At 41.4% G+C, this 26,955-nt stretch overlaps 1 protein-coding gene across 1 annotated transcript in view; it reads left to right on the forward strand.

Annotated features, from left to right (window-relative positions):
• hiw (highwire) overlaps positions 1–26,955 on the forward strand; it is a 1,788,684-nt gene that overhangs the window by 27,778 nt on the left and 1,733,951 nt on the right. Inside the window, 1 exon segment of the mRNA XM_067112237.1 lies at positions 2,742–2,992. Coding sequence (XP_066968338.1) covers positions 2,811–2,992 — 182 coding nt within the window. The 5' untranslated portion in view covers positions 2,742–2,810.

Consider the following 26,955-nt stretch of genomic DNA (forward strand, 5'->3'; position numbering starts at 1 on the left):
AGAAGTCATACGCAAGTTCGCGGCCTCTCAAGGGACAAGGATGACTCTCATCCCCACGTTTTGGCCTTCAACCACTGGTTCTCGGAGTTTCTCTTCTGGTTGGTAGACGTTCCGAGGACCCTTCCTATGAGAGCAGACCTGCTCATACAAACCCACTTCACGAGATATCTTTGAATCTCCCGCTCTGAACCTGACTGCTTTCAGACTATCGAAACTTGGTCAGAGCGAAGGGGTTTTCTGGCCAGGTGGCACGGGCCATCGCTAGAGCCAGAAGTTCTTCATCTAAAGGATATATCTAGCGAAGTGAGCAACCTTCAAAGGTTGGTGTAGAAAGAAGGGCTTTTCCTCTTCCTCTATCACTGTGAGCCAGGTTGCGGATTTTCTCCTTTACTTAAGAGAAAAACTCGATATAGCAGTTCCGACTATCAAGTGTTATCGGAGCATGCTTTCGATTGTATTCAGACACAGAGGATTAGCTTTGTCTGACAATAAGGACCTCCACGATCTTTGAGCTCTTTTCAAGACGTCCAGGTTCCTCAGCTAATTCCCCTGCTTGGAACTTGGACGTAATGCTCAAGTTTTTGATGTTTAGTCCTTTTGAGCCTCTCCACTCTGCATCTCTTAAGGATGTTACTCGAAAACGGCATTCCTCTGGCGGCGAAGAGAGTGAGAGAAGTTCGAGCCGTCATGTGGGCTTCAAGGAACACAATGCTGTCTATTCTTTAAGCCCTAAGTTCTTGGCTAAGAATGATAGGTCTTCTAACCCTTGGCCTAGACACTTTGAAATTAAAGGTTTAGCAGACCTTATTGGACAGGAACCTGAGGGAGTTCTATGTCCAGTTAGAGCTCTCAAGTACTACCTTAAAAGAACACAGGACACTCGTGGTCCATTGGATGTTTTATGGTGTTCTGTGAGGCAACCAGTTAAACCTATGTCGAAGAATGCACTGGCATTCTTCATTAGGAACGTCATCAAGGAGGCACACTCTAGTTGTGACGACTCCAACTTCAAGTTGTTGAGAGTTAACGCTCACGAGGTGAGGGCAGTTGCTACCTCCATGGCGTTCAAGAAAAATATGGTACTCAGTGACATTTTTAGTGCCACATTTTGGAGAAGTCAATTCGGTGTTTGCCTCACACTCTTGGCAAGATGTTTAGGTAGCATACGAAAATTGCTTTTCGCTGGGACCATACATTGCTGCTTCAGCAACCTTGGGGACAGGGGGTAACTCTGATCCTATCCTGTTTTTTTAATTGTGTTTTTATGGTTGTTGGGTCGACTACTGGAGGCAGTCTTCCCAATCCTTTGCAAACTAACGCTTTAGGTGTTGGTTAGGTGGTTAGTAATGCTCTTTTGTCCTCTTTGTATTGTCTATGATCTAGTCACATTGTGGTCACGCCCCGTTGACAGATCATCTAGAAGTCGCCAGCTATATAGGTCACTACCTCGCTGGGGTCTCTAGTAAAGCAGAAGCAGACTAGAGTGACAGTAACCACTCAGTCAGCTACGCTATCAGATAAGGAACCAAAATAATTTTACCAATAATTGGTTTTTCCCTAATTCTTGGCTGTCTCTACCCCCTCCAAAGGTGGTATTCAGCTATATATATATCTGGCAGGTAAGTCTCATGAACAAAATGATATTTTAATGATAAAATAAAGTTTGTTCATACTTACCTGGCAGATATATATTTCATATTGCCCTCCCCTCCTCCCCTCAGGAGACAGTGGCGTTAGAAAATCTGAATAGAAAATGGGAATGGTTCCTGATACCCGCCTCCCAGCGGCGGGAATGGGTACTAACCACCTGACCGGCCACTGCGTGTGTTTGAAATTTGAAATTCTGTCGGACCTTCGGAGAATACAGCTATATATATATCTGCCAGGTCAGTTGAACAAACATTTTTTTATTTTATCATTAAAATATCATTTTTAATCTTCAAAACAGTGTTTGTTTCTGCCACTGGTCTTTGAATTAATTGTTTACTGTACTCATGGAATTGGTCCTTTTAGTGGCATTTCCCATTACTGTATTGTCAATAATTAAAATCATCTTACCTGATTTTTATAATTGAGTAATCCATTACTTCCTTAAGGTCAGGACTCCACTGAATCTTTTTCCATTCCATTACTGTATTTCTTCGTGCATGGGATAGATAATGTAATTGTCTTTTAGCCTTTGCAAAATATTGTCACATGCTGTCTGGCACTTCCAGCCAGGCAGAGAATTTCATGATGTGTTTTTCATCCTTGCCATGCAAACTCCACATAGGCTACTTTTTAGCTTTGATGTTTTTTGCTAACAGACTTGAGTGAATTCAAGTTGCTGATTACAAACAAAAATATAAAACTCCAGCACAAACTCAGGAAGGTTCAAATTACTGTGTGACTTAAAAGTAATATAACTTTTGTATGCATTTTTGACATATTCTTGTTATTTCCTTACAAAGTATGCTGTTTCTCTTAGTTCTCACTTGTAAACTGTAATAACCATGTAGTTTGGGGTATTCAAGCAATATTGGCACATCAGATAAATAAGACGTAACCTGTTAGTGCACTCACATTGACTTTTTAAAAGTCTGGAATGGGTTGGTTTTATCAGTTGTCTGGCTGTGAACCTCTGTTGAACAAAAAGGCATTTGTTAGGGAATGTTTCCAACTGGCTATATGTGAAATAGAAATTGTTTGAGAAAACTTAAGCGTGTAACATTACAAATATTTACTGTATATTTGTATTGCAGACATGAACACTTGAGCAGTAGTGTATATTGAATGGAAAAGTGGCTTTTCCCAGATCCTTGAATGCAAAGATGACTGCAGATGATAGATCAGAAGGCTCAGCATCTTCAGAAGGTTCTGCTGGTGGTATTGTTGAAAAGAGCTGCTGCTCACATGAAAACAATGTTCGTGCACGGGTTGGCTTGTACATGAAGGATGGAGATAAGCTCAGGGCAGATTTTCATGTTTTATATAGAGTTCAGCCAGATTTAAGGTACGTTACCCATACAGTAGTTGTTTTTAGTATTCTGAGTAGAATTTCAAGGAGCTTTTGATGTAAGATTACTCATTATGTTTAACATTTGTTCCTACAGAGTTACAAACCTTCATTTACGTAAATGGAGTGCATTCCATTGCATCTCGCACTTAGGTTGGTACTGACTAAAAAAACTGCAGCAGCCATTGTGTTCTCAGCTGCTCTAGCAAACAGTTGTTTCTGCCTGTCAGGATATGCATTGTGATGACATTCTTAGTGTGTTTTTCATCGTGTGTGTTAAACCGGGTTCTGTGCTCATACAAAGCCTTTCTCTTACGGTACTGATCCCCAGAGTAGCCTTATGTGTAATTCCAGAGTGTTTTTAGCAGGGCTTGGTGTGTGTGCATTGTTTTCTTTGTTCACCATGTGTGTACTACGTGTGGCTACCACAGAAGTGAAGCCCAGATTTCGTTGTTGTTCAAGAAAGGATAAGCTGTGCAATGAGTTCATGTCACCAGTGGTGGTAGACCCACATTCATTCTGTATTTCCTATCATGGGAAAGCATGTGCAAGAGACTCATTGTTTAAAGCCTTTACAGTCATCATATAAAGCAGAAGGGAGAGTGCTTCCTGCCACCCTCAGCCGTTTCTCCCCTTCCTCTGTCCATTCTCCTTTCCCCTCACCCCCCTTCAGTAGTGTCAAGAATGATGGGGGAACCTTCTCCAGCTCTCTTCAAGGAAGGGATGATGACAGAAATAATGAAGGAAGTGCTTTCCATCATGGAAGAAGGTTTTGGAATCCAGCATGGTGAACCAAGTGACCTCTCTCATTTCCCCCCTTTCCTCGTGCCCGACCAACCAGCGAGAGGAAAGAGTCAAGCACTGAACCCCCTGCATCAGTGAGTAAGGACTTGGAGGGGAACTGTGCTAGGCTGAAGAAGCTCTTCAGATCCCCACCTGCTCCCCCACTTCTAACTACCAGAGGGTGAAGAGAGGGAGAGAGAGGATAGTTGGAATGTAAAACAAGAGAACTCCCTTGCTCTCACAGGAAGTGCTGAGCGAAATAGTCACGTTCTGCCTTATCATCACAATCCACATCTTTTTCTCAGCAGCCTGCTCCTCCTTGGCGGACAGCAACATCGGGGTGAAACATCACCACAAAAGGGTGTCCTTCTCCAGGAGGAGGCAGTCAAAGAAGTCCCATAGAAGGAGGAGCCACTCTGCGAGATGCAGCAGATTGTGGAGACAGTCATTTGTGGGGATGGAATAGGTTGTCGAGGGGACTCAACGGTCGGTGGGAGAGGACCCCCTCAAGGAGGAGCACTTGGGACCGCAGGAGTCACAGCCCATCCATCTGGAAGAGGTATTTGCAGGTACAGAGAAGTTATACAACAGCCTGATTGGAATGCTTGGGAATGGGGTTTTTATTTTTCTAGTCAAATCTCTCTTTGCTGCCCCATTTTCTCTGCCCCAGGTCATGCTGAGGTGTCACCCAGGTGGAGAGGTCATCCCTACAGCATTGGCAGCCAGTGTAGTGGCGTCCTTCATGGAAGCAGTTAGTTTTTTTTTTTGTAGTTCAGGGTTTTTGTATTGTTGTTTGGTTTAAGGTTTTATTTTTTTGTTTTTGTAGTTTCAGGATCTTTTTGTTTTTGTTTCGCCACCCTTTTTGGCATCAGGGCTTTTTAGTTTCAGTCTATCATTTGTCATCAGTTCCTCCTTCCTGGGGCATGGTTTCTTTTGTAGTATTAAGCTTCAGAGGTCATGCAATCATTCAGGCTTTTGATCCCCCTTGTTAGGGTCTTTGTTTGCCAAAGTTCATGCACTTTTTGCTGGCCTGGAGGACTCTTTTTGCAGCCCAGTCAGAAAGTAACTTGGAGTCTTTGCCTAGGCAAGCAATGTATACCTTTGAAGGGTTTCCCATCTGCTGTTTTCAGACATTGGACATGTGTCTTCAAGTTGGGCAACAGTTTCAGGGTTTTTAAGGTGGGAGTTTTTTTGTAGTTTCAGGCAAACAATCAGTTTATGTTTACAAAGGTTTCAGGCAATTTTGCTAGAACTTTTATGTTAGTGTTTTTCAAGAGATGAAAGAGGTGTTGCCAGCAGGTTTGTTGGAGGCCAGTTTTTTTGAGCCTGGTAACCCCATAGTTCAAGGCATTTTTTTCCCCTATCTTGTTTTTGCAGATTTTTGTGAGCAAACACAGTCCTTAAGAGGAGGAAGTCATTCCCATCAGTGGTGTACCAACAACTTTTCAAGAGTGCTCAGCTTTCACACTTTGTTGAACAGCCCCATCACCCACTGAACTGTACTACTTCCTGCTAGTGATAGTGCAGAAAGACATAGAAATTTAAAGGGGAGGACTCCAGGGGAAACTTATTCTCCCAGGCATTGTCACCAAAGTCAGGGCTTTTCCAAGGGCCTTGTTAACAGACTTTTCACATTCCAGGCAGGCACCTCAACCCCCAGAAATTTTACAAAGCCCATTTTCAAGACAGCCCTCCCTTTCAAAGAGGGGAGAACAGAGGCCAGACATTTTGGTCTGCCGAGTGCTCTCAACCATATAGGAGTAACAGGACTTTTCCAAGAGGGGCATTACCAGGACTCAAATACCTTTCCCAAGGACTTCCTGAGTCCAGGGGACCTTTTCAAGAGTGGTGGATGAGACCTTTTTCAGGGCAGATGAGTGGATGGTCATGGTCCTCAGGATGGAGTACAGGATCCCATTTGGATCGACGAAACCCCGTCACTGGAACTAATTCCTTTCCCGTTGTACAGAACCAAATCAATGAAGGGGAAGGCCCTCAGAGCAGAGGTGAGTGTCATGCTCCAGAAGGGAGCAGTGGTAGTGGTGGAGGAACATTTGCAGTGGTTTTTATATAAGTAACTTACCCAGTACAGTACAGTAATTGCTTGTTTAGAGTTTTCTTGCAGCTCAAATTAAAAAATTCAATTATTTGTTAGTTCACAGTTTAAATGTACCAGGTGATTTCTCTCTTACCAAAAGAGTATTAGGAACTACTTTGCATTTATGTCATTACGTTTCTGCCGAATTCTTTGAGTCAACACAGAGCATCTTTGGCATGCCTTGTTCTTAAATTTGCTGGTCAGGAAGATTTTTGGTGAGTTTTGTCACCCGATTAAAATTTATTTCAAAACACAGCAGTCAGGACAGTTTTTGATTGTTTTGTTTAAGTTGTCATATTTGTCAACCCAAGGACAATCAGTTGTTTAACTACTGTTCTTTATGTGGTTTGTTGAATGATATCACCTTTACCGTTAAGTGTTAAATGTTACAGTTGTTACCGAACCAGTATTATGAATTTGTATACTTATCTGCAAGTCTCAATCTTAATTACATTTTAATGTATGTATTTTACTGTCAGTAAAATCCTCTCTCTCATTCTCACGATTCACAGGCTCACTGATTAGTGGATTTCTCTATGGAACATATTTACACATTATTGAAAATGACCCATTCACAAACAAAAATGTTTCACCCAAGTTACTGTATTTTTTAAATGCACTTTAACTGATAAAATATTTTACTTTATTTTTAGTGGATTTGATAATCCAGTTTGGCAATGGGGTAAGCAATTAAAACTGATTAGTGACAATATTTATAAAATATTTGTAAATTTAACACCGGCTCAGGCAGTTGACAATCAGGCAGTGAAAAATTACAATAGACCTACTTCTTTTCCTCCATTTTTATCCCATCTTCTAGTTAAAAAGTAAACAGAATGGTAACAGTATAGTAACGTTATTTGCCTAAATTTGTAAAATGCAAACAACGAATGAGAAACTGTTGTTTTGTACATGCAACTTACCCGTCAGATATATACTTAGCTATAGTCTCCGGCGTTCCGACAGAAATTCAAATTTCGCGGCACACGCGACAGGTAGGTCAGGTGATCTACCATACCCGCCGCTGGGTGGCGGGAATAGGAACCATTCCCCGTTTTCTAATCAGATTTTCTCTGTCGCTGGTTCCGGCAACATCTGTTGTTGGTTCCTTCTGCTTTGATTTTCATTTTTCGCTTGCTGAGGATTATTTTGGACTGACCTTTGGTGACGTATTGGATCTTTGGTTTGGCATACGCTTTTGTGGACTTTTTTGATTTCGGCTTTGGTATTTTCTTAAGAATGTCTGATCAGAGTGTTGCACCTGTGTTTCGTGTGTGTGTGAGGTCTGATTGTAAGGTGAGACTACCGAAAGCTTCGGTAGATCCTCACACTGTATGTTCGAGGTGTAGGGAGAATGATTGTTCTTTGAGAACACGTGTGTTGAATGTGAGAATCTCACTGATCTGGAATGGAAGGTTTAAACTCTTATGTAGCAAGTTGGAGAAGGACAGAGTTAGGAAGGCTTCTTCCAGAAGCGCTAGTAGGTCTCTTTCAGGAGGTAGATTTAGAACCTAACACTCTTCCAGATTCTCCTGTCACTCCAGTTGTTTCAGCTCCTTCACCCTTCGTCGAACCTGTGGATTCGTCGTCGGAGATGGCTGCTATGAAGGCTACGATCCGCAAGATGCAGTTGCAGATGCGAGCTATGGAGGAAAAGAAAGTGAGAAGTGATAGTGATTTGTGTAGTGTCCCCAGTGTAGTGGAGGGGGCGTCTGACCGGCTCCGCATCGCTCCTAGGCCTAGACCTCTTCCAAACTCCCAGACCCAGTGGAGGAGGAATGTCGACAGCCGCAAGGGGGATGAAGAGCGCTCCCAACGGTCAGGCGTCCCTTCGGCAGCGCCTGTTGACGCGTCCCAGGCTGCCTTAGATCGCCGTAGAAAAGGGATCTTGAAGAAGTGTTTCTCGTCTTCTGCTTCTTCTTCTCCTAAACGTGGTTGGAGTTCGGCTGAGGAGTCGCGCCCTTTGAAGAGGACTTGGAAGGCTCCTAGAGGAGAGCTTTTGGACTCTAGCCCTGAGCGCTTCCCTGAAGGTTCTCCTGTTGTCAAGAAGAGAACTCGTAGATCCCCTCCTCCTCTTCTTCTGGTGTTCAGGAGTCCACCAAGCAGATCCTGGTAGGCCTCCAGGCTCAACTCGCTGCTCTTGCTGGCTCTTTATCAAAGCTCCTCTCGTCGGAAGGATGCCTCTCTTGATCAAGTCCTCAAGAGATTTTCTTCTCCTAGCAAGTCGTCTTTGTGAAGCGTTCTTCTCCTGTTAAGCGCCCCTCCAGCAGCAGGCGCTCCTCTCCTTCCAGGCTCTCCTTCTGGTAGGCGCTCCTCTCCTCTGCAGGCGCTCTCTCCGTCCAGGCGCAGGCGCTCCTCTCCAGCAGGCGCTCCTCTTCCAGGCGCTCTTCTCTGGTAGGCGCCTCTCCTTCCAGGCGCTTCTCTCCAGGCTTCTCCTTCTTCGGAGCGCTCTCCCTCCTCCAGGCAGACACCGCTCCCTCGCCAATCGCGTCTTCTCCTGTTGGAGATACTTTCTCCACAGTCTGGAAGGCTCGTTCTTCGCCAGTGGTTCCTCTCCAGGACCCTTCTCGTCTGTTAGGCGCCCCTCTCCCAGCAAGGGCTCCTCTTCCGTTCAGCGCCTTCTCCTGTCAGGCGCCAGTCATTTGCAGGCGCTTCTCTCCGGATCATCGTTCTCCAGTGGACAAAGGCTCCTCTCCTTCTAGGCGCTCTTCTTCTGACAAATGCCCTTCTACTTCTAGACGTTGCCTCCCTCCTTCTGGCCTGGAAGTTATCAGAGGACAGAATCCCCTAAGGATATCACAATTTCTGATTACAAGAGGTTGACAGCTCTTCTAATTCAGGAGTATGGAGATTCCCTCAAGCCTGCTTCTCCTCCTTCTCCTGGTTCTTTGCTCTCGAGCACCAAGGCTTCAAATCTTCCTCTTTTGTTAAGATCGCCCTACGATCTCCATGAAGAAAGCCTTAAAGGTTTCGGAGAGTGGCTCTCTTCTAAGAAGGATGCAGGCAAGACTGTCTTCTCCTTGCCCTCCTTTGAGGCTTTTTGGGAAGAGCAGGAATGTGGTATGAGACCAAGGAGCCAATGGGGTTAGCTCTCCCCTCTTCTGCTGGCTCAGATTTTTCTAATCTGGTGGATTCTTCCAGAAGACTCTCTCTTAATTCGGCCAAGGCTTCTTGGGACTTTGTGAAATGGACCATTTCCTCAAGGGCCTTTTCCGTGTGCTGGAAGTTTTCAACTTTATGGACTGGTCTCTTGGAGCTTTAGCCAACAGGAGTCTTGAAGAGGATTCAGTCAGTATGGAGGACCTCAGCAGTGTTTTGTCTTGTTTGGACAAAGCTGTGAGGGACGGCTCGATGGAGATCGCTGCCTTGTTCGGGCACTGGCCTGCTTAAGAAGAGGTCAGTATTCAGCTCTTTCTCACCAAATCGGTGTCTCTCTTCCCAGAATCTTCCCTCTTGTACGCTCCTCTTTCTCCCCATCTTTTCCAAAATTTGTGAAGGAGATTTCTCGTTCTTTGTCAGAAAAGCTTCTCAGGATCTGCTGGCTCAGTCATCGAAGAGGATCAGACCTGCTGTTCCTTTTGCTAAGAAGGAGAAGGCCCCCTTTCAGGAGCCCTTTCGAGGATCCAGGTCTAGATCCTCCAGGAGGCGTAAAAGACCTGAGAGAAGATCCAGGCCTTCAGGACTCCCTTCCAGGAAGTCCAAGTGAAAATCAAGTCCTCCAGACTCCAGTAGGTGCCAGACTTCTACAAGTTCGCCGAAGCCTGGGCACAGAAGGGGCGGACGACTGGTCCCTCTCTGTTTTGAGAAGGGCTACCTTATTCCCTTCAGGGAAAACCTCCCTTGACATCAACTCCGAGGAGTTATCGGCCAGATACAAGGATCCTGTCGGAGGCAGGCCCTTCTTCTAGCAGTGGAACAAATGCTAGAAAAGTCTGCCATAGAACGGTTCAAGATCTCCATTCCCCGGGGTTTTACAACCGGCTTTTTCTTGTGCCAAAATCCTCGGGAGGGTGGAGACCGGTCTTGGATGTGAGCTCCTGAACTCTTCGTGATCAAGAAGAAGTTCAAGATGGAGACGACCTCTTCAGTTCTGTCGCTCTTCGTCCAAGGAGATTGGATGGTGTCCCTGGACCTTCAGGATGCTTACTTCCACGTTCCCATCCATCCCTCCTCCAGGAAGTTCCTGAGGTTCATGGTTCAGGCAGAAGTTTTTCAGTTCAGGGCTCTGTGCTTTGGACTTTCCACAGCCCCCAAGTGTTCACGACCATTTCAGGAATGTAGCTCACTGGTTGCACTTGGAGAGGGTGAGGATTTCCTTGTATCTCGACGATTGGCTGATCCGGTCCAGTTCGAAGAACCGTTGTCTGGAGGACCTTTCTCGATCACTTTAAACCTGGTCCAGTCACTTGGACTTCTTGTAAACCTCGAGAAGTCTCAGATGATTCCTCAGCAGGAAATTGTCTACCTGGGGATTCTGATGGATTCTCGGGTTTTCTAGCGTTTCCCTCCCTGGAAAGAAGGGAACGCTGCCTAAAAAAGGTGACAGACTTTCTAGAGAAAGACAGTTGTTCGGCGAGGAATGGATGAGTCTGCTGGGACCATTTCCTCGCTGGAACAGTTCGTTTCTCTGGGAAGGCTTCACCTCAGACCTCTTCAGTTCTTCCTGAAAGAATCTTGGGATCGGAAGTCCCAAGACTTTGTCGGACTCCTTCCAATATCATCTCAAGTAAAGGAACATCTCGGTGGTGGTTAGACCCTCAGAAGCTGGGCAAAGGACTTCTCTTCAACCGCCGAGCCCTACGCCTAGTGTTGTTCTCAGACGCCTCGGAGTCGGGTTGGGGAGCAACACTAGGCTCGGAAGAAGTGTCAGGCACCTGGGACACCAGGTCAGACTGCCTGGCACATCAACATGAAAGAGCTGACAGCCATTCATCTAGCTCTTCCAGATTCGAACTTCTGGTCAAGGGATCAGTAGTCCAAGTGAACTCCGACAACACCACAGCCCTGGCTTATATCAGGAAACAGGAGGGACACATTCCTTCTCCTGTACCTTGCAACAAGGAACCTTCTGTTGTGGGCGGGGAGAGGAACATCAGTTCTCCTCACCAGATTTGTTCAGGGAGAAAGGAATGTGAGGGCGGATCTTCTCAGCAGGAAAGATCAGGTTCTTCCCACGGAATGGTCCCTTCATCAGAGGTTTGCGAAAGGCTGTGGTTCCTGTGGGGAGACCTCATATCGACCTCTTTGCAACCCATTGGAACAAGAGGTTGGAGAACTACTGCTCTCCAATCTCGGACCCCAGAGCAGTAGCAATAGACGGCCTTCTCCTAGATTGGACAGGTCTAGACGGGTATGCTTTTCCCCATTCAAGATCTTGGGGAAGTAATAAGGAAGTTTCGTTTCTTCAAAGGGCACCAAGCTCACCCTGATCGCTCCGTTTTGGCCATCCAGAGACTGGTTCACAGAGGTACTGGAATGGATGATAGATTTTCCCAGGTCGCTCCCCTCTCAGGAGCGATCTTCTCAAACAGCCCCACTTCGACAGATATCACAAGAACCTTCCGCTCTAAACCTAACTGCCTTCAGACTGTCGAAGGACTGGTCAGAGCGAAGGGGTTTTTGCACAAGGCTGCGAAGGCTATCGCCAGAGCCAGAAGATCTTCTACCTTGCACCTCTACCAGTCGAAGTGGGAAGTCTTTAGGAGATGGTGCAGGATCTATAGAAAGTATCCTCTTCCAGTACCTCTGTAACAAACATTGCTGATTTCCTTCTCTTCCTGAGGGAGCAATGTAACCTGGCGTTGTATCCACCATAAAGGGGTTATAGGAGCATGCTGTCTTCAGTTTTAGACACAGAGGTCTGAACATCTCTGATAATAAAGACCTTCATGACCTTATAAGGTCTTTTGAAACTTCTAAAAATAAGTCCCCTAGACCTCCCAGCTGGAATTTGGACCTCCTCGTGGTCCTAGGAAGTCACTTTTTCTTAATGTCAAATAAGTTTGAGCCTCCTCGATCTGCCTCTTTCAGGGATTTAACCAGAAAATCGCTGTTTCTTTTCGCTCTTGCTTCTGCCAAAAGAGTGAGCAGAATAATAACAGGTTTTTGGAAGGTTCTGTAGGCTTTAAGAAGGACTCTGCAATCTGCTCCTTTCAGCCTCTCTTCTTAGCAAAGAATGAGAACCCTTCAAAACCTTGGCCTAGGAGTTTTGAGGTCAAAGGACTCTCCGATCTTTCAGGACAGTGAGCTAAGAAGCTTGAACACACACTCTGTCCAGTAAGAAGTCTTAAACATTATTTGGAGAGAAAGAAACAGCTCAGAGGTAACACTGAAAGTCTTTGGTGCTCTGTCAAGGATCCTTCAAGAGCAATTTCAAAGAATGCAGGCTTTCTTCATTAAGGATATTATCAGGAGGCTCATCTTTCATGTAAGGATGAGCACATTTTCAGCTCCTAAGAGTTAATGCTCATGAGGTGAGAGCCATAGCTACTTCTCTGGCTTTTCACAAGTCTTGTCTCTCCAGTCTATTGTGGACTCTACATACTGGAGATGTAACTCAGTGTTTGCTTCTCATTATTTGAGAGAGATGTTCGTGTGACATATGATAAGTGCTTCTCTCTAGGAGCATACGTATCTTCGGATTCGGTGCTGGGACAAGGAGCTGAAGCTAATCCTATTTAATTTAGTTAATTCAGTTATTTTTAATGTTTGTTGTGTGTTTTTATGGTTGGTTGAAAAGAGTGTTGGAGTCTCCCTCTTTCATCTCTTATCACTAACAAGGTTAGGCTTGGTCAGGTGGTCGGGTTTGGTTGTTAGCTCCTTGTATCTTTTTATTACCTAGCTCTGTCATGTAAGAGGATAGCCCCATTGATATGATTCAGGTAGAGGGCTCTGTCTTGTAAGTGGGTTAGCCCCCATTGACACGATCCATAACAGGCTCTGTCATGTTAGTGGGTTTTCCCCCCATTGATATGATCCAGAAGGGCTGTCAGTCTTAGGTCACATCCTCGCTGAAGCTCTTGAGGCATGCAGACTCATAGACAGTATCCATGAAGTCTTCTGCCCAATCAGGTAAGAACCATGGTTTTTGTTTATTCCTACAACATATGTTGTTTCCCGTTTTTAGTTATTAGCTGTCTCTTGCCCTCCTCCAAGGGTGCCAATCAGCTAAGTATATATCTGACGGGTAAGTTGCATGTACAAAAATGATATTTTTATGATAAAATAAAGTTTTGTACATACTTACCCGCAGATATATACGATTAATGGCCCGCCCAGCCTCCCCTCAGGAGACAGGTGGAGAGAAAATCTGATTGAAAACGGGAATGGTTCCTATTCCCGCCACCCAGCGGCGGGTATGGTAGATCACCTGACCTACCTGTGCGTGTGCCTTGAGTTTTGAAATTCTGTCGGGAACGTCGGAGACTATAGCTAAGTATATATCTGCCGGGTAAGTATGTACAAAACTTTATTTTATCATAAAATATCATTTTTCATGGATTTCTCTGTGGAACATATCTACCCATTGTTCGTGGAAAGTTCACCTGGTCGCGGTATTTTTCACTGAGAAATATTCACTAATTACTATATTTTCATATTTTCATGACTAAATGTACTTTTTGTTATAAAACTATTAAAATACTCAGGTATTAGCATTTGTAGAGGGTTTTTCTTGTGTTTAAACTATCGAAATAGGCAGTTCTAAGCGTTTTTAGAGGGGTTTTAAGTATTCACGGATTTTAGCTATTTGCAGGGGGTTGCAGTACGCATCCCCCGCGAATACGGGACGTTTACTGTATACCCTTATTCGCTAAGGATAAACGATTGGCAAGGAAATATACTGCTAAATGTAAGCTGCAAGTTGTAGCTGAAGCTGAGAAAACAATGTTCAAGCTGCTAGTGACTATAAATTATCGTTCATCGGCAACATGGATGAAACTCGACCCTAAATAAAATTGGAGAGAAAGTATGTTAATCAAAACTACTGGGCATGAGAGAACACATATTTGCTGTTTTCATGCCAATATAAGATAAATACGTAAAGCTCATATTATGATGAAATCAAGTGAAAATAGCGAACGGAATCTTGGTTTTTTATTACACTAAACAAACGCCCCAAAACAGCCAACATCATCTATTAACGGAAAAATAGCTAAATTAATTTCACAACGAGACGTATTTAAGTTATATTTTGACTTAAAAACACTTTATAATGAAAAATAACCTTGCCTCATATAAATAAAGTATCTAGAGATTCGTTTACGCTAACTAGAAGCAAGAAAAGCTCTCTCAACTGAGTTAGGTTCAGCGAAATAAACTTACGCATATAAACTTACCACATAATTGATTTCCAAACCAAAGTATTGATCGTTATGATTGCAATTTATAGTACAAAAGCAATACAGTGAAGTAAAGCATAACATTTTAAAAGATCCATGAAAAAGATGCATATTCATTATGTGGATGTTTGTACAATACAATATTAATATGTGAATATAGATTACAGTATAAAGTAGGCTAGGCTACCATATATGTATACGATATACCATAGCGTAGGCTAAGCTAATTCTTGTTTATTATTCAGTTTCTCTTTTTATTGAATTATCATAAGTCAGTCTGTGTGAACCTCCAGAATTAGCTGATATTATCAATTACTACAGTATACTGTGTATGTATAGAGTATACTTTATAGTGTAGACTAGGCTACTGTATATGTATACATGGTACTGAATACCCTAGTGTAGCCTAGACTATATTCGAGATACGTTTTTTCCAACAAACGATGGGTTTTTTGGAACCTAACCCCTTCGTAAGTTGGATAATATCTGTATAAGCATTTTTAGATTTTTTTTTTTTTTTTGTGTTTGCACTATCAAAATAGGCAGTTCTAAGTGTTATTAGAAGGGTTTTAAGTATTCGTGGATTTTAGCTATTCACGGCGGGCTGTGGTACACATCCCCTGTGAATACGGGGTGTTTACTGTACTTCATCTTGGTCGGTAAAGGTTAATTTCCTTTTCCGAATAGCATAATAATAATGTGTCCGCTACCGAACTGGTTTTCCTTTTTAAGTAGTGTAAGAAACTAAGTTTTGCGTTCGCTACCTCATTTTTTTTTTAATTAGCATAAAAAATGTTAATATTGCATTATTTACCCAACCAATATTTATGTTAATGAAATGCATAACTAAATCTCATAATGTGTGATAGGAATTGAGATATGTATGTATGATGGTACTCTGGGTACTTCATCTTGGTTGGTAAAGGTTAACTTTCCTTTTCCGAGTAGCGTAATAAACCTTGTATTCGCTACCACACCAGTATTTTGGGAAGTGAAATGCACATCTGCAAGTCTCAAATAATGTTTGGTAAGTATTGAGATAGGTATGTATGATGGTGCTCTGTGTACTTCAAATTTGGTAGGTAAAAGTTAACTTTCCTTTCATGAGTAGCATAATAAAAGCAAATATTGTGTTCGCCATATCTGTGAGTCTCCATTAGCATTTTAAAGGAATTGAGAAATCTGTATAATGGTGCTCTGTGTACTTCATAATATTTGTCCTTAAAGAATTAATTGAACATCTTATCATTACACTTTTCTTTGCAAAGAACTGAAAAGTGTAAGGGCAGGAATGCAGTAGGAGAGAATTGTACTCAATGTTTTGGTTACAATGAGCTTTCAGATAGAAGACGTTCTCGACAACCGAGAACCATGCTCTTGTACTTGCTTCGGTATTACATAGTACACTAAACTAAGATGACAGAAATCGTGAATTGTTCCACAGTTTTTAGCTCACCCGCTCGAGCTACTGGCTCGACTGGTGCCAACTGCAGAACGCTTGGTGCCAGCTTTTGGGCGCTTGGCACCCACTATCAGGCTCTTGATGCCCCCTATTGGGTGCTCAATCCCACTAGCAGGCTCTCGGTGCTCACTCTCCGGCACCAGTTACTGAGATCCTGGGTCATCTCTCTCCTATTGCTAACCTTCCTGCCCTTTTTTATCCACTTGCTCCCATGCTTCCTTCCTGTGCCATTGCCAGTCTTGTTTTAGGTTAACAGATGTTAAACTTGTGATAGTAAAGTGTTGTGCAGTGGAGGAGGTGTCTATTCGTTCCTCAATTCTCCTAGACAAAGGTCTCCGTCATACTCCCCAAACCTGGGAGGATACTACTGGAAGTCCAAGGGAGTTTGGGGGGTTCATACACGGGTATTCGCCCCCTCAGCCTGTTGCCGGTCCCAGGCATCAACAGACAGCCCCTGGAAAGGCGTCTTACTGGATATGTAGTGGAGGTGGTGGCTATCCAGCTCTATCGGCTCTCTTAAACTCAGTCCCTGTCAGACTACCCTAAACTTGGGAGGAGGCATACTGTTGGTCCATGGGAGTCTGAAGGGATTTTGCCCCCAGATAGCTGCCCCCCAGTCGAACCTGCTGCCCGCAGGTGTCGACGCACAGCCACGGGAAAGGCGTCCATAGAGATATGGCAAGGTCCGTTTCATTCACTGACTAGAATGTATTGCCCTCATGGACTTCTAACTTGGGACACACTCAGAATTAAGAGAGTAGTTTGCCTTCTTTTAAGTAAAGCCAAGGACATCATAGTAGCCTCTACCTTTTTAGCTTGTATACATTTTATGCCTTGTATGTCCATTCTGCCTTCAAAATACAGGCATTCCCCAGTTAACGGCAATCTGGTTTTACGGGGCTTGTCTAGCGAGGAAAATCGGCAATTTTCGGTGCCTAAAATCACAGATTTCCACTTGTTGGCGCCGATAATTGGGTATTGGCACCGATACATATCAAACAGAGGTTTTGGTAACCAAAAATTAGGGCTTTTCGGCTCCAATAAGCCCTGAAAATCGCTGAAAGAGCACTGAAAATCGTTGGTTTTCGGTTATCAGTAATTTTTGGTTATCATCACACCCTCAGAACGGAACCCCCGCCGATAATCGGGGGAATGCCTGTACTGGGAATATAATCGCTCTGTTTCTCACTATTTTTAATGGAAGTTAAACAGTGTTGAATCTTTCAGTGCCTTGAGACCATTTCTAGTGACTGGGCATGGTATCACGGAAGGAAGTATAGGATTGTTTTTTCCTGCTGTCTCTTCTCCTGGTAATAAGGTGTTGAGTTTTTTGCGGAGCTGGGGTTACATTGTACCTGAAGCACCCACCACTCTCAGTGAATGGGGTTGTGGTTTTATCTCAGTGTAGGGCGAGCACATATCATGCTTTGCTAGCCATCAGAGTACTTCCTTTGCTGCAAAGTTCCCACTAAGTAGGAGGCGACCCATGGCTATATCGCCACACCACTACGAGTTAAGATGAGCACCTACCAGAGGCAGTATCCCAGTAGCTCTCTTAGCTGATAGAGAACGACAAGCATTGGTTTTCAATGCTACCAGTTTTTTCTATTTTCAGATTCATTACATACTTAATGTTTGTGGAGTAGAATATGTCCATGTATCCCACCTCCTATCAATGTGGGAATCAGCTATGTAATTACGTGGTAAGTTACTTATATAAAAATGACATTTTTATAATAAAATAAAGTTTTATATATACTTACCAAGTAATTACATGATCGGAGCCCACCCTCCTCCCTACTGATGGTCTTAAGGCATGAACATATTGAAGTTACTGTATCTGCTAAAGTCTTTCCTAATATTCCCACTAGTGGGCAGAACTGGTCACCTACACTGATGTGTGAGGTGTTACCCGCAAAATTTTGAATTCAAGCTGCTGTGTAAGCTAACTAATAGCTATGTAATTACTTAGTATGTATAAAACTTGAATTTATAAAAATGTCATATTTCTGATCCTATGGGGACTTCCTTTACCTTCCAAGGCATTGGGAGGCCATAGAATCTTTTTTCATGTACTGTACCTCAAATTTCTCCTCAACCGAATGCATAAATTGTGGCTTAGAACATCATGCTCGATCTAAAATATGCGTTCTATATTTACATTACCAAATTCCAATTAATACAAGAACAAACTGTAATGTCAGTCAGGGAACCAAAGTTAGAACTGAAAATGAGAGGATTGAATGACCCAGCCAAAAATCAAAATCAAACAATACCCGAACTGAAATGAATGATAACAGAAATAAAGAAATACTACCATAAAAAGTACAGGATCAAAAGAAATCTTCTAAGAAAATTTCATACATCAAGATCATTATCACAGTGGATAGTCAATTTACCTCTTTACCAGTAATAGATATGAATAATGACATAGAGGAAGATGAAGAAGAAATAAAATCACAAGAATGTGATAAAACGGGTAACATAACTCGGAAGAGGCAACTAGATAAGACCCCCACCTAATTCCACCAAACTACTCTAAAAAGAAAAATAACTCACCAACCTCACCAAAAGCTAAAATTCAGAAACAGGATAACCTTAAAAGTGACACTAAATCAAACATTCTGCTGTCTCCCAAAGTAACAATACTGTAGTACCTCAAGGAGCAGAATCACAAAATTCAGAAAAAATAGAAAACCAAAATATTGATGATGATAACTACAATAAAAGCAAAGAAATTCACCCATCACCAATTATAGACACACAAGAAAAATCAAGAAAAAACAATAAACTGTTGAACACAAAGTTACAGTGGTTGCAGTAAATGATTTTTAGCAGTGTGCCGCAAAACTAAAACCATAACTAAAGAAAGTCTAACCAACACTATGAGAAATTTCATAAGGGGTAGGAATAAAGACAAAACAAACGTCAAATCTCATGAAGAAGATTGCATGTGTATTGAACACGTAGAATGTTACAGAGAAAAACATATCAGTGTTGTAGATAGTATTAAAGAAAATCAAAGTGGAAAAATTAAACCAAGATGGTAAAATTATAGCAGTTAATGAAAGTGCACTGTAAGTGGTTTATTGGCATCGGTAAGCAGTTTATTGGCATCAATAAACAGTTTATCAGCGCCAATAATCTGTTAACACCACCGTTAAGCAGTTTATCGGCTCTTATGGCGTCATAATCGCCATTTATTACCATAATTATTGTGATGTTCCAGTTAATAATGATTTTTGGTTATTGGTGCTTGGCCAGGAATGGAACCCCTGCCATTAATCGGGGACTGCCTGTAATAAATAATCAAAGTCCCTGGTGGTCAGATGATCTGTCTGAATTAATATGAAGAAAACACTCTCTAGCAAGAAGGTTAGATACTCTAAACAGAAGGTTCAATAAAATAAATAAATCAAAACCATTCCTAGAAGAAAACTTTAAAAAGGGCAATTATATTATTAGAAATAGATGCATTAAAACCTTTATACCTGTATAATAAAATATCAGCCAGATTTTAGAAAGGAAGTCATAAAAGGTAAAATAATGTCTTGAAGGTCATAGGTATGAGAAATAACAAGCAAAACATCAATTCAAAAAGTATGGGAAAAATTCTCAAAAATAAATGGAACAAGCATTATACCACCCTGACAAGCTATATTAGATAATGGCAAAAGAATTTTAGATTCCTTCAAAATAAGTAGCATACTTGGGGAGAGTTTTGCCAAAATAAGCAGTGACCAAAGTTTAGACAAACATTTCAAAAACACTAAAAATAAAGCAGAATCTATAATACTTAATTTTGAGACAAAGTAAGATGTATACTGTATTATAATAAGTTCGGTATGGAAGTGTTGGAATATGCTCTCTTGAACAGTAATTAATTTGCTCCTGGAGGTGATGATATTTGCTTTGAAATGCTCTGCCACTTTGGCAAAATCCTAATTATTAAAATTTTACAAGCATTTATGGCTCGAAAGTTGTTTCGAGATGAATCGTGAAATGCGGTAATAATTCCTGTACCCAAACCTGGAAAGGACCCTAGTAATGTGAATAATTATAGACCAGTTTCTTTAACAAGTTGTTCATGCAAGTTGTTTGAGAAAATGGTAAAGGCACGACTGATATGGCACATTCGAGAAAGTAAAATTTTGAGTCCTGCTCAATTTGGTTCACAACGTAAGAGATCTACATTAGATTCTCTGTTTAATTTGGAAGACCACATACATAGAGGATTTGAAAGAAAACAAATTACAGTAGGTGTCTTTTTTTGACATTCAAAAGGCATATAACATTACATGGAGGTATGCAGTGTTAAAAACATTACATAATAATATTTGCAGCCATCTTCCTAAATTTCTTAAAAACTTTATGACTAATCGCACTTTTCAGATGAAAATAGATTGTTTTTTCAAAAATATTTCCGCTTGAAAATGGAGTTCCACGAGGAAGCGTCCTTAGTGGAACTCTGCTTACATTAATGATATGAGGAACATGCTACCTGTCGGAATTAAAAGTAACCTTTATAGGGATGATATTGCTACATATTATATACCATCACGCATAAAGCTTGCAGAACAAGTGATTAATAAAATCATAATAAAAATACATAAATGGGCCTCATCTGTAGGCTTTAGATTTTCCATAGGAAAAACTCAGGTTGTCATGTTTTATATGAATAAAAACTGGAAAAAAGGTGACGAAATAGAATTTCAAATCAGAAACTATAATACACCAATTAGCCAAACTGCATAATTTTTAAGATTGATATTTGATGCACACCTGATTGGAAAAGCCCATATAACTTGCATAAAATAAAATTGCAAAAGAGCTTTAAATCTAGTTAAAAAAAAAAAAAACTTTCACACACTAATTGGGTAGCTGATAGACATAATCGTACCATACTGTATATAAAACAACAGTGTTGTCAATCACTGATTACAGAAGTGAAATATATGGTTCAGCATCAGAAGCAGCGCGCATTTAGATCCTCACCTGTCTCCTCTGAATACAGCGAACTGCCAGTGTGTCTCCATAGAGAATTCATAACAATGAAAAGTGCATTAAGAATCATGACAAGTGATTCACCAACAAAAAATCTATTTTACCTAAGGGATATATGTATAAAATGTATTAATCCATTCTTGACCACCAGTCATTACCCCAACCTTGCTTTTTTATACAAAACATTACACATTACACATAAATTACAATTAAATAAGTTCAGAGTTAAATAACTTACCTTATTAGATGCACTTTTTTCATTTTTAAATGTATACTGCATCAAAAAACTGACCTACGACCAATGCTGCCGTATTACCGATGGCAGACCGAGCGCCATAAGTTAGGCTAGGTGACCTATAGGTACTACCAGAGTGTACTGTAACAGGTAGACGCAAAAACTGTTGCTAATAATAATAACATTGAAAAACAAGCCTGATTATTACAGTAAATTAATAAAATATTAAAAATAAGCCGAATTATGTCTGTTATCATAAACTTAAGAAAAATTGCCTAAGTTACATCGGCACTAGGCAGCTTGTGGCATGAGCGGATGTAAACAAACCAAAGCGCCATCCTGGTGGCCTATCGCGGTGCTAATTACATAAACATTATTTACGTTCAGTATTAATTTATGGTAAATTTCATACAGTCTACTGGAATAGTGTACAGAATCACTTTAAAACATCTTTCAATAAATGTTATGATACCCTAACTTTTTTTTTTTTTCCATAAAATATCCTTGTAAAATAGGGTGTGTCTTCTATGATGGCAAATATATTATGGTAATTGTTTTTATATTAGACATAAAAGAATCTTCTTAATTTCTATAGTATATAATAATGATAGTGACAAATAGCAGCATCTCTGAGTTAACCTCCGGCTAACCTCTTCTTTACCGAGAAGCTTAACAAGTTGTAATCAATTGCGTTCACTACCGAACAGCACACGTGTGTCTGTCTAAAAAAATTGAGCATGGGACCTGGTTGCCATGCAATACTTTCTCATCTATATTTCAGAGAGATTACACTTGTTTCCAAATTAACAGTACGTACTATATGTACTAAACTTTTATCATCTAGTAATTTGAGAGAGACTATATGTGTGCATGTATGTATAAATACTGTACACAGTTACGTAATATCCAGATGTCTTAATCTAGATAGCCAGCAATGTTTTGCATCATCATACACCTGGCAGTAGTGGACAACCTCCAGTACTGTTTGTTTTGCTCTACACCCTTCAACCGAAATCTTAAGAGGCCTACTGCCTTCGTGTACCCAGTACTATGCAATATTAAAGAGGTAAAAATATGGAGAGGGAGAGAGGAAGTAACCCTACTTAGACAACACAAAATCTTAAGAGGCATACCACCTTCATGTACCCGGTACTATGCAATATTAAAGGGGTAAAAAAATGGAGTTTTGAGGGAGAGAGGAAGTAGGTACCTTACGTAGACAACACAGAATATATAATAATGACTAGTGGATGATCAATCAAAAGGAGTAAATAAGAAAACTTGAAATTAACTCATTTTTAATTTTATTACTGTACTGATTTCTATGAAGTACTGTACGTAATTAGCAAAATTAGTGTACTGTACACAAAAGGTAGGAAATGTTAGTTTTTTTTTAGACAAAGGAAGACAAGGAATCCTTAATACTAGCACAATCATATAAAGACATTATACTGTACATACACGTTGCTACTACACCTAAATTGAAATTACACTGTACACAGCTGCTGTTCTCCAGGACCTTCATTCAGTGAAGTGTAAATCCGTGGATTAAACACAAAATCAAATGTAGAAATATTATTTACTTCTGTTATAAGCTGTAGTCTACACAAAAATCCTTAATCTTACAAGCATTTCTAAGTTATTTATAAACATATTAAAAACTTTTTCACAACTAGTACAACTTGACCCATACCTTGACGTTGATGAATAATTACAATTGCTCCTCACACAACATGCACTGAACTTCTCCAGGAACTTCATTCAGTGAAGTGTATACTGTACAGTAATCTGTGGATTAAACACAAAATGAAATGTAGAAATGTTATTTACTGTTATGAGAAGTAATAATACACAAAATCCTTAGCCTTACAAGCAGCTCTAGGTCATTTATAAATACATTAAAAAGTTTTAACATCTACAGCATTGGCCCATACCTTGACACTCATGAATTGCACACACTGAATGTCTCCAGGACATTCATTCAATGAAGTGTAGTATTGTACAGTAACCTGTGGGTTAAACACAAAATGAAATGTATTGTTAGTATAATTCAATATTTATGACCTCTTTCAAGTCATTGCTTTAACTTGCATGAATATATTATTCACGATATCTCTAGTCATTTATAAACATTAAAAAAGTTTTTAACAACTACAGTAGGGCCCATACCTTGACATTGATGAGGATCTGGATCTTTGGAGATGGATGTGAAGAGGAGGTATGGAAAGCAGCATTGTTTGGAAGGGGAATCTCCTTCCATAAAATCTGGTTGTTCCTCTTCCGGAGTTTTTTTCCCTTTGCCTTTTTTCACTGAGATTGGGCTGGCTGTCTTCTTTAGAAAAAACTTGTTTAATGTTGTCTGCTGTTGGCATTTCTTAAGCTGTTTTCTTTACACGTTAACTAAATTGTCGTCAACATAATCAGTAGCCCTGTTAACTAGTTCCTTATCATGGTGATGCTTCTCAAAGAACTCTTGGAATTTCTCCCATGCAGAAGCATCTCCTTGATTTCTTGGGAAGTTGACTCCTCCTTTCTCTCCTCCTCTCCAGACACCTCGTCAGACAAAATCTTCTGCTGCTCCTCATGAACTTCCTGCAGTTCCTTTGTTGTCAGTTCAGTGTTTTGTTCTGCAACCAGCGTCACCTCCAAACCCATGGACTTGGCCACAGAAACAATTTCCTCAACATCTGGGTCAGGCAGAGGAAGGGGCTCAGCTTCAAAGCCATCTATCTGCAAGCTGACTAGGGGCATCAAAACCTTCAAAGAGGAGCCCCATCAGGCCAAAGGTTTCTCCAAGCTGCTCTTAGAGTCCTCTTAGAAATGTCTGCCCATGCTTTGTTTATCAGCCTGACACAACTAAGAATGTGGAAATGTTCCTTCCAGAAGTCGGTCAAAGTTAGGCTACTTTCACTGGTCACTTAAAAACACCTTTGGAAAAGTTCCTTGGTGTAGTTTTTTTAAATTAGCAGTGATCTGCTGGTCCATGGGTGGGATTAGTGAGGTAGTTCTGGGTGCAAAAACTTTACTTTTAACCAGCTAAACTCGTCTGCCAACTCATATTCCATGTCTTGGGGGGTGGGCAAGGGCATTATCCAAGACGAGAAGTGCCTCAAGTGGCAAATCTTTTTCCTAAAGGTATTTTTTTTATAGTGGGGGCACACACTTCCGAAATCCACTCTCTAAAAATTTACCTTGTTACCCAAGCTTTAGCATTGGATTTCCACATCACATTTAATTTGCTTTTAAGCACTTTATGTTTCTTAAAAACTCTAGAAGTTTCGGAGTGGTAGACTAACAGAGGCTCTATTTTCAAATCTCCACTAGTGTTCGCACCTAACAACAAAGTTAGCTGTCTTTCATTGATTTGTGGCCAGGCAGTTTCTTTTCCTCTTTAGTAATATAGATCCTCTTTGGCATTTTCTTCCAAAAGAGGCCTGTCTCATCACAGTTGAAGATCTGATTGGACACACCCATTTTCGTCCCCGAACCGTTGAAAATCTTTTACATACTTTTCTGCAGCATTTTTATCAGCACTAGCCACCTCCCCATGCTTACAACACTGTGGATGCCACTTCTTTTCTTAAATCTATCGAACCATCCCCTACTGGCCATAAACTCATGCTCAAGACTACTACTTGATCCAGCTCTGTTTTTCATAAGGTCAGCATGCAAACTTTTAGCCTTTGCACAAATCATAGCCTCTGAAACACTATCACCAGCAATCTGTTTTTCATTTATCCAAACTAATAATAATTTCTCAATTTCATCTATTATGGGAGACCTCTGTTTAATCAAACTCATAACCCCCTTAGCAACACTAGCACTTTTTATAGCCTCATTCTTCAAAAGTGTTCTTATGGTTGACCTAGGTAGCTTAAACTGTGATGCTAAATCAGTCACATAAATGCCTCTCATACTTCTCAATAATCTCCTTCTTAAGTTCAGTTGTGGTTCTTACTGTTTTCCTCTTCTGCTTGTCAGCAATGGCTGTCTTGGGACCAATTATTTAATGAAAATGCATTACAGAAAGCCAAAAAAACTAACAATACCTGTACAAGCTTGTACTTCTCAAAACAACAGCAGCAGCATGTGTGGGATTTAAATACGCTTTCAAATGCGCATGGGATGCTACCAACAATGCCAACTAGCGTGGCTGACCGAAACACTTTTGTTTACAAGCATCATATGATTTATCGGATCGGACTCCAGTTTGTTGTTCAAGCTCTGACGCAAAATTTACTCGAAATTTCATGTCAGAATCCAATTATGTCGAGTTCTGATACGGTCGAGGACTGGGGTTCTATTGTACAGTAATTAGTGAATATTGCCCTGTGAATAAATTTGCAGATTGTGAAATTTCCCGTATAATAGTGAAAGATATGCTACACACAATTCCACGACAAAGTGAAGTGTGAAAAAGTGAAGCGCAACAAAGTGGGGGTCCACTGTACAATAGTTTTATGCCAAAGAGAAGTAGATATCTCCTCCTCGCTGGAGATTTCTCTGCTGATGATAAGCTCCGAGAGGTCTTGCCCTCCCAGGGAACTCAGCCCTCCTGAGTGGGACGTGACTCATTTTGAAGAGCCTGACATGTGCACCGTACGAGCCTATTTAAGAGTTGTCAGACGGGAATCTGACCCTCAAGACCATCTTCTTGCTAGCCCTGGAATCAGCAAAGAGAGTTGGCTAACTTCATGGACTTCATCCCGGAATTTGTAGCGAAGACTCAGAATCCGTCAGTCCCTGACACCAGATTTGAGCCCTTCACGATCCCCTCCCTAGAAGACTTTGTTGTTAATGAGATGCTACCATGTCCTGATAGGAGTGCTGTGGCGCTATCTTAAGGACTCGACATCTCTGGCCTGAATGTCAACGACTCTTTGTTAGCACTGGCTCGTCCAAGAACACAGTCTTTTTCTGGCTTCGTGAGATGATCAAGAGAGCATACTCTGCTGCTGGCGAGGACGACACCAGTACGTTCCATCCAAGTGTTTACGAAGTCAGGGGCACTGGTCCATCCCTCGTGTTCCGGAAGAATTTGTCGGTTCCTCAGGTACTGAAGGCAGGGGTGTGGTCATGCTAGACCTCCTTAGTGTCCTTTTACTTTTGAGACAAAGCCCACAAGTCCTGGGACACTTTTTCCTCAGGTCCTGTGGTGGCTGCTCAACAAGTCGTAGCTTGCCCGGCTCCTCTAAGAGGACAGGTTGCATCTTGCCTAAGGTGTTCGGTTGTGGAAGGAAGAGTGTATGTGTGAGTGGCTGGCCTCTCCTCCCCTCCCTTCTTCATCATCCTTCACTCTCTCTCTACAGGCAGAGAGAAGGATAATGAGCTGACATGTGCTGGAAATGGCAACCAATGCAGGTGTCACATCAAGCACCCTTTCTATTCTCTGTGTTTAGACGTATAGAAGCATTCCCACCCCTTTCTCTAGCAAGGGGAGAAAGGAGACCCTGACAACAAAACAAAACCAATATTTATATTAGTTGGTTGTCTCTGAATCATGGTTTCATCCTAGCCCTTTTTCAAATGATGTTGAATTTTTCCCACTCATTCGAAAAGGCCCAGAAGTCTGACGATTGAACATGCAGTTCTTACACTCTGTTCAACATGTCAGGCACGGACCTCTTCCTCGCTCTGTTTGACCAGGAAGAGAATCCGTGTGGTGAACTTCAGTCAGTTCAGAGACTTACTCAGATTCCTCCCTCCAAGAAATAAGAACAAATACAAATTATTAAAGTAATTTGTATTTTTCATAACTATACAAACCTGAAGTCCTTTACAGTTTTATGCCCACCTCATGCCACCCCTCAATCTGTTACTTGGGCCAAAGGGCAAATTGGAATGTTTACATCTGTGTTGGTGCGACTCCCACCAACTGGACGGTAATTTTTTTAACTGCCTAACCACCTTGTTTGAAAGTTAAAAGGGTGTTCCAGCTTCGCTGAAAGTCATTCTTAATGTAAAGGACCTCAGGTTTGTATAGTTAGGAAAAATAGAAATTACTTTAAAAATGTGTCATTTTTCTTTTTTCAACTGTTC

The sequence above is a fragment of the Macrobrachium rosenbergii genome, chromosome 2 (genome assembly GCF_040412425.1).
Source record: "Macrobrachium rosenbergii isolate ZJJX-2024 chromosome 2, ASM4041242v1, whole genome shotgun sequence".
Classification (NCBI taxonomy): domain Eukaryota; kingdom Metazoa; phylum Arthropoda; class Malacostraca; order Decapoda; family Palaemonidae; genus Macrobrachium; species Macrobrachium rosenbergii.